Source organism: Syngnathoides biaculeatus, chromosome 1 (assembly GCF_019802595.1).
Source record: "Syngnathoides biaculeatus isolate LvHL_M chromosome 1, ASM1980259v1, whole genome shotgun sequence".
NCBI classification, from domain to species: domain Eukaryota; kingdom Metazoa; phylum Chordata; class Actinopteri; order Syngnathiformes; family Syngnathidae; genus Syngnathoides; species Syngnathoides biaculeatus.
In genome coordinates, this window is record NC_084640.1 from 15,468,078 (window position 1) to 15,485,034 (window position 16,957).

At 45.8% G+C, this 16,957-nt stretch overlaps 1 protein-coding gene across 2 annotated transcripts; it reads right to left on the bottom strand.

Moving 5' to 3' along the window:
- Window positions 1–43: 43 nt before the first annotated feature.
- poc1bl (POC1 centriolar protein homolog B (Chlamydomonas), like) lies at window positions 44–12,051 on the bottom strand. Of its 2 annotated transcripts, XM_061821967.1 has the most exons (11): window positions 11,837–12,046; window positions 8,383–8,781; window positions 5,702–5,871; window positions 5,382–5,571; window positions 4,915–5,100; window positions 4,140–4,257; window positions 3,880–4,056; window positions 2,488–2,619; window positions 2,287–2,397; window positions 1,214–1,366; window positions 44–1,130 (listed from the first exon to the last, which is right to left on the bottom strand). In XM_061821967.1, the coding sequence occupies exons 2-11, from the start codon at window positions 8,766–8,768 to the stop codon at window positions 999–1,001; spliced, it is 1,755 nt and encodes a 584-aa protein (XP_061677951.1). In that variant the 5' UTR covers window positions 8,769–8,781; window positions 11,837–12,046; the 3' UTR covers window positions 44–998. The 2 variants fall into 2 exon arrangements, with proteins under 2 accessions (XP_061677951.1, XP_061677961.1); XM_061821977.1 differs by lacking the exons at window positions 2,287–2,397; window positions 2,488–2,619 and having other exon boundaries at window positions 11,837–12,051.
- Window positions 12,052–16,957: the final 4,906 nt, after the last annotated feature.

Genomic DNA, 16,957 nt, shown 5'->3' on the forward strand with positions numbered 1-16,957 from the left:
TGCATGAGATTTTTTTTTTCAAACAAGACAAGACAAAATAAAGTTGCAATCATTCGTGTTTTTAATTCATTTTTTCTTCAAATGTCGTGATCCCTGCATCGAATCAGTAGTTTCACGAGTGCTTCCGTCAACTTTTTTCCCCTCAAATCCGACAATATTTCAAAAGACACAAAAACATTTGACATTTTCTCCTTTTTTTTTCTTCTTTCATCTACTTCAAGTACAGTCAGTCTTCATGAAAAAAAAAAAAAACAAATCCAGCAGAGGCGAGTTTAAAGTCCAACAGCGACGACTAAACACATCCCGCAGTGTCGTTCTCCTTCTTTTACTCACATTTAAAATGCACAAAATCTCCTTTCACAAAGGCGAAGAGATTTTCGCCTGGGAAAAAAAAAAAGAAAAAATTCCGAACCTTCTCATCGGGAAAAATTGCACTTATTTCCAATAAAAGTGTCTTTTGCGCAACGTTTGTCCAGGCTGGCCCTCGCGGGGACTTCGCATAGCTGGAAAACCATCTCAGGAGTTGTCAAAAAATATCACAGCGTGTTAAAGTATTATATTTCCGTTTGAAAATACATTATGACTATTTTTATTTCAAAATATCTTAAATTTCACGTGTTATTTTTGCTTTTAAAAACATTCGTCAATGCACATGACACAGGAAGTAAAGGTGGCCTAATGCTGCCCCCTGCTGGTTTGGAGTGGTTGAGGCGGGTTAGTCTGTGCACATTTCGCATTTACCGAGAATTATTATCCTCCTTAATTTTTTGAAAAGACAGTTTTCCAGAGGCACTTAAATGCCACGCGACGGCTAAAAGTCAGCATAGTCGATCTTTCTGCAGCACACGTTGGCTGAAAAAAAAAAAAAAAAGCCCTAAACGGGGGCCAATCCTTAAATTTCCCTCGATAGTCTTTTTTTCCCCCCAGAGAGAGAGAAATACATTTTTTTTTTTTTTTTTTAAAAAGGACAAGGTCACTAAGTGTAGTGGAACGCCGCTCTACCACTCGAACTTCCACTGCTGGTTGAGATCGAGCGGGTCGCAGGGCCTCATCTGGACGTCGGGTCGGCCCTCCGGAGTGCGGTACGCCGTCACGCACTTGTCCGACTGAGGGTGGTAGATGCTTTTGTCCTGACGGGAGGGGGGGAGCACAATCAGAAGCGGACAGACGGAGCTGCCGGACAACAGCGAGAACGCGGCCGGCCGCCGCTTACGTCTCTGAAGTCCCACAAGATGGCGGGCGGCGCGGGCTCGCGGTCGCCGGGGCAACGCCTCACGCCCACCGCCGTCCGGCCCTCGGGCACCTCGGCGCACAGCTCCGTGACCGAGTTGAAGCGGATTTCCTTCCGGGACGTGTACTCAAAGTACTGAGGGGCACACAGAAATGCTGACGCTCGGATTGCAAATCCATTTTCGCGCCGCAAAATTTGTGATAGCATTTTTTTTTTTTTTTCAAAGTTACAATCAAGACTCATACTGTACAAAAACATACATTAATGCCATATTTGAATAGGATATATAGAATGAATTTCTTTTTCCTGCCCTATTTCAATGGACATTGTGCTGCTCCTTCAAGTGCGCACGCCGTGGCCACCAGGGGGCAGTAAAAAAAAAACCTTGCATAATACACAAAATATTTGTTCACGCATTCATGCTCACTAAGATGGTTTAATATTTGACATTTCTCACAGAGGATAAAGAATATATGCTGATAGGTATTGCTATATTGTCTGTCTACGTGTGTTGCTCCCACTTGTATTCAAAAAAAGTTATTTCATGGTTCATAACTAGACAATCGTTTTTTTTGGCATTTTGGATGAAGAAAAATACTTGAATTTGATTAGAATTTATTCTCATTTTACTTATAATTTAATCAGAATGAAAAATAATTAACTAGTTTGATGAAATAAAAAATGTTAAACATTCAGTCTATATAAATTGGTTTATTTTACTAATTTACGTAATATTATTTACAATGCGGTAAATCTAATGAGTTTTTTTTTTTAATAAATATATATATATATTTTTTTTTTTTATTTTTTTTTTTTTTAAAATGGACAACAAGTTAAGAGTGTCTGCCTCACAGTTCTGGGAACTGGGGTTCAAATCCCGGCCCCGTATGCGACTCAGAAAATGGCTGGATGGATTTTAAAAAGTAAATACATTTTGAATAAAACAACGCCACGATGAATGTAAATGTTTCCTACGTGGCCCGTCGTTTGGGTTCAATCGGCCCAAAAATGAATGATCCCGACGGAAAAGACCCCAAACCTCCCAGCCGCGTCACCTGGTTGCCCCCCTGGCCGTGGCAGCCGAACAGCGACAGGTGCGAGTCGGTGGGATTGTGGTCCGGCGCGTTGTAGTCCAGACACTCCGAGCGGATTCCCGAGCTGCGGACCTTCGTGGGAGGACACAAAAACCGGTCCTCGTCAGATCGCCCCCAAAAAATGTGGAAAAGGTAAAAGATATCCTCAACGGTCCCACTGACAGCTCCGTGCCAGCCCTCCCTGTCCTCGGGCACGTGCAGGTCCGGGTAGACGTCGGTCAGGTACCAGTGGAAGGAGTTGCACTTCAGCCTCTCCCTGAGCCGCAAGCGCTCCGAGATGTCGCCGTAGTTCTCCTGTCCGGGCGCAACGTTTGCCTCCTGTCAATCTTTAACGCCGGCACCTTTGCGAAGGTGCGGCGCCGTCGCCGTCTTGACGCGCCCTTTAGCCGCATCGCCTTTGCGGAACCTCGCCCGAATGAGGAAGCGACCGGTCGGAAATACTTCGGAGCGGAAGTACTGCGTGGCACGGGCTCCGTTTGTTACGAGGCGTATCTGTCAAATCTATGAATGACTTGACTGCTACTATAATAATAATAATAATAACAATGCCTTCTTCCTCTTTGCAACTGACATTTTGTTTTCTTGGAAAGAAATTATGAATGTGTTTTTTTTTTCAATCGTACTGTTACTTTAAAATGCCAATCATTTTATATTTTCTATTGCTATATTTTATTTTATCATTTTATTACCATTGGTCTTTACCCCTCTTTGGATCAAATAAAATGTTGTATTTTTTAAAAAAAATCTGATACTTTCAGAAAATGATATTCTGGACTTAAAATTTTCGATTATATTAAACCAGTTGAAAATAATGCAACCCCTGCCCAGAAAGGGCAAAATAATTTTTTTTTTTCAGATTTTTTTAATGTTGTCATTCTACAGTTTTCACCCATTTAGATGATTAAAATTCAGTTTATTTATTTTCTATTCATGTATTGAACTTGTTTGGATTCCAACATTTTCTGAAAAGTTTTGACAGGACATCGAACGCAAAACGTCGGATCGGGCGTCGTCCCTAATGTTAGCATTTGCCAGGCTAGCACCTGCAAGGCCTTGTTTGTCATTTTCTCTTGAAGAGTTTTCACCACAGAAGAAGAAAACGGCCACGCTTGTTAAGGGGATTTTTTTTTTTTGGTAGCGTTTTCATTTCCTGTGCCGCCCTCTTCACTGGAACACGGAAGAGGGAGCACGCGAACCCCTCCTACTTTGGCATCCTCCAACTAGCGCATTTTGGAATTCATTTTACAAATTTGTAGTTTGAAAATGGTCTCTGCTGTATTGTTCAATTTTGAAGGATGTACAGCGGTTGTTCTCAAAGTTCGTTACGAATAAAATTGAGTCGCGTTAGCTTCATTTATCGCCTCGGCGAAATCGGCCGCTGTGTGATACAATTTCCAAACCGTATGAGGAAATAAAGTCATTTTTTTGTGAGCTAATCAGAAAAACTTAAAAAAATAAATAAATAAATAAATAAATCACCCAGAAATGCCAAAAATTATCCGTCCTCGCGCACCGGACTCCAGTCTCGCCCCATTCCCGCCGGTCGTTGCGCACCTTTTGGGCCGGGGGGTTCCTTTTGTAGAAGTGCTGCTTGTAGTCGTCCATCCACACCTCGGCCGCCCGGACCGTGTTCTGCAGGAAGTTGGGGCGCGCGTACGGCGCCTTCTTGGGGAAGACGTGGCCCACGTGGGAGCACGGGTGGATCTCCAGGCTGCCGCCGCACTGCCACACCTGAGGGTCAGAACCTGAATGCGCCACTGCACGACAGCGCGGCGATCGGCCGAAGGAGCGGTCCGGAGGCGGCGCCGGCTGACCCGAAAGGAGAGCTCCAGGTTCTCCCCGCCCCACACCTCCATGCCCGTGTCGTACGTGCCCAGGTGGTCGAAGTAGGCCTTGCTGACGGCGAACAAGCCGCCCGCCATGGTCGGGGACCTGGCGTAGACAATTTCACACGGAACAAAAATGACAACGGACCTCGAGCGGTCGAGTCTTGAGAAATTAGTTTGACCCGTCCGGCGACCGCGCTTGCATAGCCTCGTATAGCAAATCATCGTTTTCTATTGAAATGAAGGCAAATCCCGTTATTCCGTTACAGCCGGGACACAATTTAAAAAAAATACATATATACGTATATTCTACTTTATAGAAATAAAGTCATGACATAATCAAACAGAGCGTAAGAACAGTTTGCGCATCACGATTAATGAATAATCCGCGGCGTCTGGCGAGTGCGGCGTGGCCACTTGGGGGCGGTATAACGCACTCATGCAGGCGCAAATGGCGAAGAGTTTCACAACTACTTGAAGGAACGCAGTAAATTGCAGCAATATGAGTCATTCATTGCGGACGAGAAAAAAAATATACAGTGGACCCACCGGAAAAAGTCACTGGGACAGACCGCTAACCGCAAAAATCGGTTGAATAGGACAAATTTGTCGTTAATTGACACCAATTTTTGTGTTCCCCAGTTTTAAACCCCCCAAAAACGGTTGAATATCTGTAGACGAAACATCGCCATGTCTTTTGGGGGTTGGTTCCCCCACAAAGAGCTCCAACAGAGACGTAAACGCGGCATTTAAAAATTGTCACCTGAGGGGTTCGCTGGGCGACTTGCGGCGCTGGCGTTCCCGCTCGGGCACGGCGTGCCACTGGAAGGTGAGCCGCCAGTCGAAGCCCCCGATCATGGGCTCCTCCATCTGCATGTAAAACTCAAAAGTGTTCCAGTCGATGGTGTCGATGACGGGACACACGATGGTGTTGGGGTTCTGGCCGATCCTTGCGGCAGAAAAACAAAATCCTTGTTCTGTGTGGTACCATGATTGACGAGCACCCTGTACCACAAATTTTAAACATCATGATTTCGCCCTTCGATGCCCGCTGAAATTGTGACAGTCCTTCCGGTGCGTTCGTCTTGGCCACCGGGGGGAGTGTCACGCTGCGCTGACATCTTCAAGGTTTTGGAATAGCGTCGAGAGTAAACGGGTCACGCCGAGGTCGAGGTACCACCGTGCACCGATTCACGGGCCAACCCGACCCAACGGGACCCGCGCCCCCACCTCTCTAGCAGGGGCTCGATCCAGCCGGGGACGCACTCGCAGTGGCAGTCCAGGAAGGTGAGGACGTCGCCGGTGGCGAAGCCGGCGCCGATGAGGCGGGCGCGGACCAGGCCCTCGCGCTTGGTGCTGCGGATGAGACGGACGCGGTCCAGGTTGCTGAGGTATTCTGCCAGCTGGGTTTTCAGGTAGCCTGGAAAAAAAAACAACACAAACCTGACTCGGACTACGTCAATGCGGATGAATCCATCAGTTTACAGTCCAAACAAAAATGGACCAGAGCACAGATTCAGTTCGATGACACCCGAAGGAGAATTTTCCACCTCTGTCGCTGTAGTCGTCGACCAGGATCACCTCCTTGAGCAGGACGGCCGGCGTGCTCTCCAGGACGCTGTGGACCGTCCTGAGCAGCGTAGACCAGGCCTCGTTGTAGAACGTGATGATGACCGAGGTGGTGGGCAAACGGCGGTAGTCGAACTGCTTGCTGCGGCACCTGCGGTACGACGTGGGTCGGAGCCGTCAGGCGGAGACTTCCCATGTCCGATATTCTCTCAGAAAGCCCGCATTTTGGTGTTTTTATGTACCAACAACCAATTGAAAGCGTTGACATTATCTTGAGAACACATCCATTAACTCTTAGTCTGTCTGAAAAGTGCCATAAAATGATTGAAATTGTAAATTAACTGTTGCTAACGTCCTTGAAAAGGCCGAGTTCATTTTCACTGGCCACCTTCAGGACTCCAGCAAACCACGGTGAGAGCCTTTAGCCACAAATGGAGTAAACAGGACAAAAATGACCCCAAGAGCACCGTGTTGACCCAACCAGGAAGTCACACAAGAACCAAGAATAACATCTAAAGAACATTGCTAGCGGCTGCTTTTCTTCTTCAGAACTTGTCCGACTTGCTGCGATCGGTGGGACCGTGAGTTCTACCCTCGACCAGAAAATCCTCAAGGAGAGAGGTCGGCCATCAGTTGTTGATGCTGAAGTGCTCTTTGGGTTCTGGAGCGGGACCACGATCCAAGACACACGGGCATGTCAACGTCTCGAAGGGTTTGAAAACAAAAGCTAAAAAGGAACATTTTGGAGGGGCCTGGACAAAATCTGGACTGAAATGCTGAAAGTGCCAAATTCAAACAATCCTGCAAGAACGAGAGGGCCAAAATATCTCCGCAGAGATGGGAAAAACTCACTGGCACTTCGGGAAACTGTTTGACCTCCGTTCTTGTCGCTGAGGGTGGCCCAGCAGCTTCTTGGGTTTAGCGGACCAGTACTTTCCAACACAGAACCAGGTGGCTTTGAATAGTTTTCTTGAAGAAATAAATTGCTGGATTTTGTGATGACTTGAGTTATCTTTGTCTGGTATTGGCATTTTTTTGCGCTGATATTAGTGAGCAACGGCACGGTATGTCGTAGTACTGTAATACCAGGTCCAATACAGACTTAAATAATGTTCCGTTTTAAGCAAGATGGCTCCCCCCCCCCCCCCCCGAAAAGATCCGAGGGTTCCGTCCGACGCCGACGTGTCGCTCGGCGGCCAGATGTCAGCCATTAGGTGAAGCCGTAAAGGAGGCGGTCGGGAGCGGCAGCGCACCGCAGAAATGCAAGCAAGGATGCCGAGTAAACAAACGAAAAAAAAAATCCACTTGTAGGCTTTGAGGGCGGGGGGGGCATAAAACAGAAGGCGCTCGGCCACCTTTTGTCGACGGATCCGGCTCCGACGGCGCCACCTGAAAATCAGGTTCCGCCTGAAGACGACGAGGATCCGACGGACTGCGCGTATTTGGCGCGGTCCGACGTCCGCTCGCGGAAAATTCCGCAGGGGTTCTTGTTTTGTTGCGGTAAAAAAAAAAAAAAACCCGAAAAAAAACCGGCGTGACGATGAGTCGACCCCGCCGCTGGTGAGCATTAAAATATCAAAGCGAGAAACTCGTAAAAGGCCATGTGGTGTTGCGATCAAAACAAAATGGATTCTTGCTTGGGGAGTGTGAAAATAATCCCGATAAATGGACCCACAAAAGCGATCGCAAAAGACAATACATTCAAATAAAAATTACTCATTTTTAAATAAAATCCATGAATTTCTTGCTTTGACTTAAAAAGTAAATGGCTTAAAAAAATTTACATTCTAAAAAATGTGCCTGTACAAAAAAAAAAAAAAAAAAAGGGAAAATCATAATTTGGGTCGGACCGGCTTCAAAATGGTTTTGGATTCAAATGTAAATACCTTCTTCAAATTCAATATCTTGGAAAATGTTAGTAAAATTTGAAAATTCCAATATTTTTATGACAAATTTGGTCAGCCAATCATTCAAATCCATGGTTAAAAAAAATGAAATGTACTTTGAAATAACAACATCGGTCGGAAAAATTATTCCCATTTCTGGCTTTGCCTTAAAAAGTAAATGCCTTAAAAAATGTAAGTAAAAATCTATAAGAATTTAAACATTTTTAAAAAATGTGCCCACGCAAAAAAAAAAAAAGTGAAAATCATAATTTGGGTCGGACCGGCTTCAAAATGGTTTTGGTTTAAAATGTGAATACCTCGAAAAGATGTTGATTATTTTTCAAATTGAATTTCATCAATCAATCAAATCAATATGCTTCTTGCTTGGCGACGAGAACTTTTTTCGGATTTTCAGACGATTTTCCTCAGGCAATACGTTAATTCAATCAACTTCTTACGTTGACTTCAAATTCAATATCTTGGAAAATGTTAGCAAAATTTGAAAATTCCAATGTTTTCATGACAAATTTGGTCAGCCAATCATTCAAATCCATAGTTAAACAAAAAAAAAAAAAAAAAATGAAATGTACTTTGAAATAATAACAATTATTCCGATTTCTGCCTTTGCCTTTAAAAGTACGACCCAGTGCGGCGATTCGGGTCGGACGAACGACGACTGGAAGCCGAAAGCGCTGTTGCGCCGACTCGCTCAGCCATTTTGTTCCAAAGCACGACGCGGGCGACGCGGGCACAAGGCCGAACTGGTCGGCACTCACGCGGGCATCCTGCCGTCCTTGATGTGCCTGTGGAGGGAAATCTTGTCGCTGACGAAGATGTTGATGGCGTAGCGCTCCACGCTGTCCTGCGCTCGCGTCTTCTCCTCCGGACTCAGGTCCAGGTTTGCCGGCCGGCCCCACTCGCCCGGGGCGCCGTCGTCCGGCGGCGGCTTGGCGTAGACGGGCGAGGCCGCCTTCCCGTCGGCCGGCTCGGCGACGTCGAGCTTCCGGGGCTCCGGCTCGGGCGCGTCGCGGGAGGACCCGCGGCCCCCCGACCAGAACGCCGAGGGGGACAGGACCAGGAGGAGATAGCCCAGCCACAGCACCCACAGCAGCATGAACAACTTGGCCAGCACGCCCAGTTTGCGTGAACAGCGCCCCCTCATGGCGGAGGAAATCCTGCAGGAGACGCCCCAAGAGTCACACGAGGGGGTTTTGATCCAGAGTGACCGAAAAGGATTGAGACTCTTTCCCGACACCCGATTGGCTTTTGCGCCTTCACGTACCCGGGCTATAATATTTTTACTTTGAAGCGCAAAAACATGTCGAGGTTGTCAGGGGAGATGATCCAGGGGCGATTGTGCGGTAACGATCGACCGGATCGGGTGGTGACGATCGATGGCGCCGTTGACTGACGTCTCCGAGCGCCACGAATAAAGATGGGCGAATTCTCGCAACTCCAAAGATGAAAAAGGGGACGACGCCATCAGAAATTTGCATTTCATTCCATCTTTTTTTCTTTCTTTCTCCGAGTAAATCAACTAAATGTCTTACGATGAAGGGCCGCTTTTCCCACGGTTTGAATAATGCGAGTCAGATTTTTGCTTTTTTTGATCTTTGCATCAAATTCCTTTTGCCGATCATTAGCATGTTTTCCCCCCTCCTAGCTTAGCCTCGGCAGACGCCGCTGAGGAAACCGGCGTTTCCACAGGAAGAAGGCCGCGCTGGACCCCCGCCAAGGAGCCGGGGGGCGCCTCCAGGTTACAAAATGGAGGACAAAAAGCCCCTTTGATCGGCGCCGGTCCTGTCCGCCGCGCCTTCCCGAGCCCCCGTTCAGAACTTCACACGCATTTGAAATCCTTCCCTCGACCTCCCACGTTCAGCAATTTCAATTAGTGGTGAGCTTTCCCCCCCCCCCCCCACACACACAAAAAATGTATTTTTTCAAAAAAAAAAGATGTAAAAACTTTTTTTTTTAAATACAAGTTCTCCGATGATGAGCACAAACCGCAAACGCTGCGAGTAGCTCATTCGTCGGCGAGACGTTAACGCGCACGCTAACGTTAGCGTAGCCTGCCAGTCGTGGAGTTCTTGAACATGGCACCGGCTCCGACGTAGGAACCGTCCTAGGCCCACTTTTTTTTTTTTTTTTTTTCAGTAGTTCGACAGAATGTTTACAAGTTCTTATTGGCCTGTAAGATTGTTGCCATCTGTTCTGTATGTTTATTTTTGTGTGTTGTTCCCACATTTTTGAGGTTCTAGCTGGCTAGTCGAGGAGTTTTTCCCCACATTTCGATGTGAAACCTCTTGAACATGCCGATAAGCTCGGGTTCTCCTTCTTTATTTGCTCTGGTGTGGCGTCCGCACGTCCCAACTTGGCTGCGCGTCAAACTTTTATGTAACAATTCAACGGTTACACGTCCAATTTCCTCATTGGGCCATCGGTTGCGGCACAGCCTGGCCCAACCTGCGGGGACGCCCGTACAAAAAAAAAAAAAAATATGACGGCATTAAAACTTGAATTTAAAAAAAAACTGCTTTACGAACTCTGCCACCTCACTTAATATGAATAATTAACATCGGTGTAAATAAAACATCCGGTGACAACTTCATCAAGGCGACGCAACTCAAATCACTTTTTTTTTCATTTAAGTCACACATTTAAAAAAAATAATTGTATTGTACTTGATGCTCTGCTTCTTATTTTGTCAAAATATGCAAAAAAAAAAAAAAACTAACAAAAAAAAGTAGCTCGTGGCTGATTTTTTGTTTGACAAATTCACATTTTGGCTATTTATAGAGCACGGAGGAATGTAAACGAAGGAACAATAACGAGCATTTGCAGGAAAAATGAATTTGAGAAGAGTGTTGTGAGCAACCCTGCCAAATTTGAAGAATGAAATATAGTCATCACCTTTCTACGTCGAAGCTTGGAAACTGCGATCGAATCGAGCTGCGGGCGCGTGCGCTCAACTGTCGATCAAATATTACTTCTGGGATCCGACGAGATCGATGCTACTTTAGCTAGCCATCTGCGAAAATATGTCTATTCATCTAAATGTTCTGTGGTTGGAATCATTTCCGCCAGGTCGTCGCAGGGATTTCCACGCGGCAGCGAGAAGCGCTAATCACCAGCTAGCTTGCGAGCTAACAGGCTTGGGCGTAGTCATAATGATGAATTATGATGTAATTTGCAATTGTGCCAGATGAACATGTAAACAAAGTTGCTCAAGTTTGGAGGCGGTGACTGGACGCCGTTGAAGCCGCGCCTCCAAATATTTACTTTTATATATTTAAAATTTAAAATTCAACAGAAGATGTTACCACAGAGCTGCTAAAGACGACACAATGTGATTTTTAGACTTCGTTCGTGTTTACATGCATCATATTTGTACATAAAAAAAATGTATTTAACTTTTATCCAGGCGCATTCGCCATAAATAAAACTTTAGTTTCAAAAAATAATGTCGTCAGACCGTAGCCATGCTCGTTAGCGTAGCATACACAGGAAGTCATCTTTTGCGTTTGCCACCTTTGGTCACAGGGATTGAGTAGTAAAGATTTTTTTTTCTGTCTGTATGAATTTTGGTCATTAACTTTGAACATTTATGATGTATTTTGTGAGAAATCTCCGAATTCACTTGAGAAATTTTGTAAGATATTCCCAAACCCCAACTGTATGATGTTTTCGGCTCTCCCAATGCTGTGTGGCAATATGTTGTTGTAAAATTAAAAATAATAATTAAAAAAAAAACAGCAGCTCCAACGCCTTACCTGAAAAAAAAACGGTAAAGTGATTTTTTTTTTTGTTATTAGTTATCTTTTTTTTTTTTTTTTTTTTTTTCAATTTACAAAGTTACAGGAACACGTGTGATAGTGTCAAGTACATTTTTTTTAAACACTTGATAGTATGAGCAATATTGAAGGTAGTAAAAGAGGCGAACTTTTGCGTTTTGGAAAAAAAAAATCATAATTTCATTGAGAGTTGAGCAAAATGTCCTTTTTTTCCTTTAAATTTCAGAATCTGTACTTTTTTTTTTTTTTTCCGGGTGTGAGGGGCGGGTGTTGTTTTACTCAAGTAAACGTGTGGAGTCAGTACTTCTCCCGGACGGAGTATTTGTTTTGTTTTGTTTTTGTTTCATTCATGTGACTTCTCCAGAAAAGCACTTGAGCGACGAAAGTGAGAATTTCCTCGCGAAAACGAACCTGGGGGGGGCCCGCTCGGTCGCCTTACCTCGTCCCAAAAACGCTCACATGAGTCCGGCCGTCGTTCCGAGGCCGGACGGCGGTCGTCGTCGTCGTCGCGTCGTCGTCGTGTCGTCCTCGGCTCGGAGAGGCAAACCGCAGGCGCGCGGATGTCAGCGGACGGAACCGAGCGGAATTCTGCCTCCGGTCCACGTTCTCCGCGACCGCGGCCGAGACTGCAAGTTCGACAAAACGCCAGCTAACTAGTTCCTCGCCGGCGTGTCAAAATAAAACCCGTGAACGACTTCATTTTTTTTGTATTCTTCTTTCACCGTCTTTCTGTTTTTAATTTATTTGGAAATGTAACCAGTTGATCATTTTTTCAAAAATTCTACGGTGAACAAGGCAACTCTTTTATCGACAATTTTTTAATCAGTTGTTTATATTGTGCCATATATATATATATATATATATATATCTATACATACATAATATCAGATATTTTGGTGACATCGGATCCGGTACGGCGAGCCCGCCGTAACGTTCGCTTGACTGCAGTTCTCAGCTCTTCGCTGACGTTTTGAAAACTTTTCAACTGAAGAATATCAAAGAAAATACCGAATGAGGAGCGTCACAAAAAAAACTAACTTTTAGCGTTATTGTTGGGACTAATTAATAATAATAACATCAAGAGTACTCCGTTGTTTTGCATGTCAATATTTGTCCCCGTCATAAATAAAAGATGATCAGTATCTGGAATAAATAAATCAGTTTTGGAACACTACACACCCATCGTTATCTCAAGACATGCTGGTTTAAGAATTATCCATTTTCTACCCTGCTTATCCTTACAAGGGTCACGTTGTACAGTTTATATATATATATATATATATATATATATATATTATATATATATATATATATATATATTATTAACAGTACACTAACAGTAAATGACACAATTTTCCAGCACTTTGCTTTTGGACCAATTTGATTTCGGCATCGTGGAAACAATATTGTCGACCTTTGTACTTTTTTTGTTCCCAAGGATTCTAAGGGATCATATATATAGAGAGAGAGAGAGATTTTTTTTTTTAATTAAAAAAAACGGTACACCATGAAATATTTTTGGGCACAAAAGATCTTTTGAGAGGACTGAAAAATGTCTTTTTTTTGGGGGGGGGGTGGGGGGGGGGCTGTATGAATAAACAATGCAACACACACACACACACGCACGTACAGTATGAAGATCCTGAGTGTGTGTGTTGCGTCTCCCAGAGAGTTTGTTCAAGTCCTGCTCGGGCCGGACCGAGTTCCTGGCGTGGCCCGTTGTTGTCAGGCGGACACCTGCCCTGTTTGGTCCCCGGCCAAGCTTTTTTCCTTTTCTCTCTTTCTTCTCCTCCTCCGACTTCTCGGCACTGACCTCATTCCTAAAGAAGGCCTCGAAGAGTTTCTTTCTCAGTTTTATTGCACTTTTGCTGTCGCTCGGGCCGTCCTTGGGCGCAAAAAGTGGGCGTGTTCGTTCCACTTCGTTTGAGTCACAAAGAATTCGGGGGCAAAAGCAGCAAACAGCACCATCTAGTGGCTTTATTTTGCATACGCGTCACCGAGCGGCCAAAAGTGTGTTGCTATGGTGATTTTTAGGCTATGATTACCACCAAGACTTCGACTGAATACTGCATTGTGCTCTGTGACGAAATAAGCACCGAACCTACCACAAGAAATCAACATTCTCAAGTTTGTTTCTTGTTTTTAAGCCATCAGCAGGTAAACATGGGTTGGTTTAAAATGAAAAAAAAAAAAGTTTCAGAAACAACAGTTTCTGAACGAAAAGTGGAGAAAATGATCTTTTTGTGAAACGAAACATGTCAAGCAAAACAGTGACTTTCAAAAGTTGGGGATGCTATGAAAAGAGTGAAAAATCCCAAGAAATAATCAATGGATTTCAACAAATGCAAGCTTGGGTCCTCTCGACATTTTCTTACGACGGACACGGCCACCAAATTTCATGGCAATTCTTGATTTCTGTCGTCGGGAAAAAAAAAACTTTCCGGCTTCGGATCTCTCCCTTATCTTTTTTTCTGGCGTCGCTCCTTGAGACATTTTTGTGCGCATTACGATAATTATGTCATTTAAAATTGATGAATTTGAAATGAAGTTTGGGACAAGGCTCAAAATTCTCGTCTGAGGCTCATTTGGGAAAATTGCCTCATCAAAGTACCCGAAATTCGCCCCCAAATGGATGCTTGGAACCGCAACGGCCGCCTTTCCGTTCAATTTGGGCCACGGGCCTTTGAGACGTTCCCCGTTACGGTCGACCTGTCCCGGCAAATTTCACGCAGCGGCGCTGCCATCCACCTCCCCTTCGACTCCTTGCGTAACATTTTCACGTCGAACGTCTTCCTCGCGTTTCGAGGAGTTCAGAGGTCGCCGCTCACTCGATTTCGCCGTTCTCGAGGAGTGTCGCAATCTTCAGCGGTGCTCATTTTGGGAGGATCAGAGCGAGGTTGAGGCGCAGTCAGATTGAGGGAAACGTCAGTCAATCGACGTTGGGGGAGGGGGCGGAAGGACGGAGCTTCCAGAACCTCCGAATGCGCTTCGGAGGCGGCGCGGACTGGCCGATCCGCTGGCTGCAACGCAAGACACGAGCGGTGACGGCGAGACCCGCGTCCTGTGTTGCAGCCCCTGGCCCGGCCAACGAGGCCCCCTTCGGTCCGGGACCGTGACGGCTGAGGCCCTGCAAAAAAAAAAAAAAAAAAGGATGAAAAAACTGAACAAATTAATGAAAATTGATCTTTCTTTTTTGCTCGTGCATTTTTTGACTAGTTGCGAGTAATTAATTGTCTTTGGAGGAAGCCTGGAAATGGTCAAAATGAGCCAAAGATGGCCTCTTTAAACCCAAATGGGAGCCTTCCCGTGTGGCGTCTTGAGACTTTTTTGGAGGTCTACTCGTGTTCGGCACGCGTACCAAATTTCACGTTGCTGGCTGCAACTGGTTTGGGGGGCTGAATTTTCAAAACATTCGCATGACACTCGGACGATTTTGCTCGTAAATGACAACCGGAAATGCCCAAAGTGACGCGACAGATGACTTGTCGAGACTTTTTTTTTTTTTTTTGGTCGTTCTCGCCACGCTTTCCATATTTCATGATCATCACTGAAAGAGGCATCGGGGGCAGAGTTTGTTTGTATTTTTTAAAATTCAGACCCGGTTGTTTTTGCGCCGCGTCGTCAGTTTTCGCTGCGGGTTGCGCACATTTTCTGATGGGTTCCGGCACACGAGCGGACGCGGGTCGTAAATCATCCAAAATGAAAGAAGATGCAGAAAAAAGAAAAAAAAACAATAAAAAAATCCCGACATTGATGAGGATGAACGACCGCGGTGAAACTCCACTAAAAAGGATTCTGACACCTCATTCGTCACCTCTTAAGAGGAAGAAAGCCAGCACCGGAAAAAAAACCCGCTTCTGTGGCCCAAATTGCCTCAAGAAGAAGGTTAATGACGGAAGCGGTCTCGGGAGAAAAGGCCAAAAACGGAAACCCGAAGACAGCCACAAAGGAGGACCGGAGCGAAGTTGTCCAAATTTGGGCGCGGCTGACTGGCCCCCCCTGCCGTCTGCCCGGCGCGACTGCACCGGACCGAAGTGGCTCCGACCTCCGTCGAGGGACGACTCGGACCACACCGAAAAACGAGGGAGCACGAGACCAACGACCATCGGGACGTATTCGCTTCAAAACGGAACACATCATTTCATATGTATATATATATAGAAATAGAAATATTCCTGGCCTTATTGGGCTTCTTACTTCTTATTCCCTTGGCGACAGACGAGCCCGTCTGAGTCCTCTGAATGAGCCGCTTTGTTCTCCGTCGCTCTGAATTCCGCCGCCGCCGTCTTGGTCCTCGAGTCACTTAAGGCCAAATCAACATTTGGATCCTGCCGAAAATAGATTTTTGCCGGCCCGCGGTTTTGGGAAAATTCTCCTTACCGAGGCCGCTTTCGCTAGGGGAGTAAATTAGTGCCGCCGGGATTTTGAATTTGAAATGTAAAGTGATCACAATTTCAATAGTTGCGACAATTCGGTGTCGAGAATTCAACCATCTGTGCCACCAAGGCAGGGTTACCTCAGGTCAGAAACGAACACCCAGCCAATCGATTGGCAGCGAATTGCAGCGACCTTGACGTTTCCAATTCAAATCCCGGTGGCACTAATTGACTTCCATATTTCACTCAGTGCGGCGCGGTGGATCAGTTGGCCTCACAGTTATGAGGACCCGAGTTCGATCGTGTGGAGTTTGCATGCTCTCGCCGTGCCTGCGTCGCTTTTCTCCACGTAGGCACTCCGGTTTCCTCCCACATCCCAAAAACACGCAACATTAATTGGACACTCTAAATTGCCCATAGGTGTGATTGTGAGTGCGTCTGTCTGTCTCTCTGTGCCCTGCGATTGGCTGGCGGCCAGTTCAGGGGGTACCGTTGACAGCCGGGACAGCCGCTGACTCCCCGTGACCCTCGTGAGGATAAGCGGCAAAGAAAATGGATGGATTTCACTCAGCAACATGAAAATTGGTAGGCTTGTCCATGATGAGTGGACCAACCAAAAAAAATTCTCAAGAAGAAATTTGGATTTGAAGAACTTGAAGAACTTTCGGGTCGTTTTTTTTTTTGAATGAACTTCTCTTCAAGCGTCTTCTTCTCTCACCGACGGCACCGCGAACGAGGGACGCGAGAATCAAAAGAGTCTCCGAAATTCAACCGGAGCGCTTCCGGAAGCAGTTTAAAACGGATCTGCGGCCTTGCCGTCACCGCGTCATCGAGCGCGCAGAGGCGTGACGACCGGGACGACGTCGGATCCGATTCCGTCGCTGCCTCCGGGGAAAAAAAATAAAAATCAAAAATAAAAAAGGAAACGGCCAAACCGAAGTGATCCAATCCCAGTGTCTTTTTTTTTTTTTTTCCTGATTGGACTCCAGATAGAAATGCGCACAAATTTCACAGGCCGTCAAGATATCAAAATGGCTTCATTGGGGGGGGGGGGGGGGGCTGAATTTTGGGGGTCACATCTCAAGGGAAAATGTCGCCGTTGGGCCTTTTTGGTGCTGATGCTCACGTCGCCTCTTGAGTGACATCATCCAAAGCGCCTTCATCCGGTGAATAGCAGTTTCCTA

Coding starts and splice junctions, on each gene's coding strand:
- poc1bl (XM_061821967.1), bottom strand. CDS start 8,768: ATGAGGGGGCGCTGTTCACGCAAACTGGGCGTGCTGGCCAAGTTGTTC. Junction 4,057..4,139: donor ACCTGGAGCTCTCCTTTCGG/GTCAGCCGGCGC, acceptor TCTGACCCTCAG/GTGTGGCAGTGCGGCGGCAG. Junction 1,367..2,286: donor ACGGCCAGGGGGGCAACCAG/GTGACGCGGCTG, acceptor TGTGCCCCTCAG/TACTTTGAGTACACGTCCCG.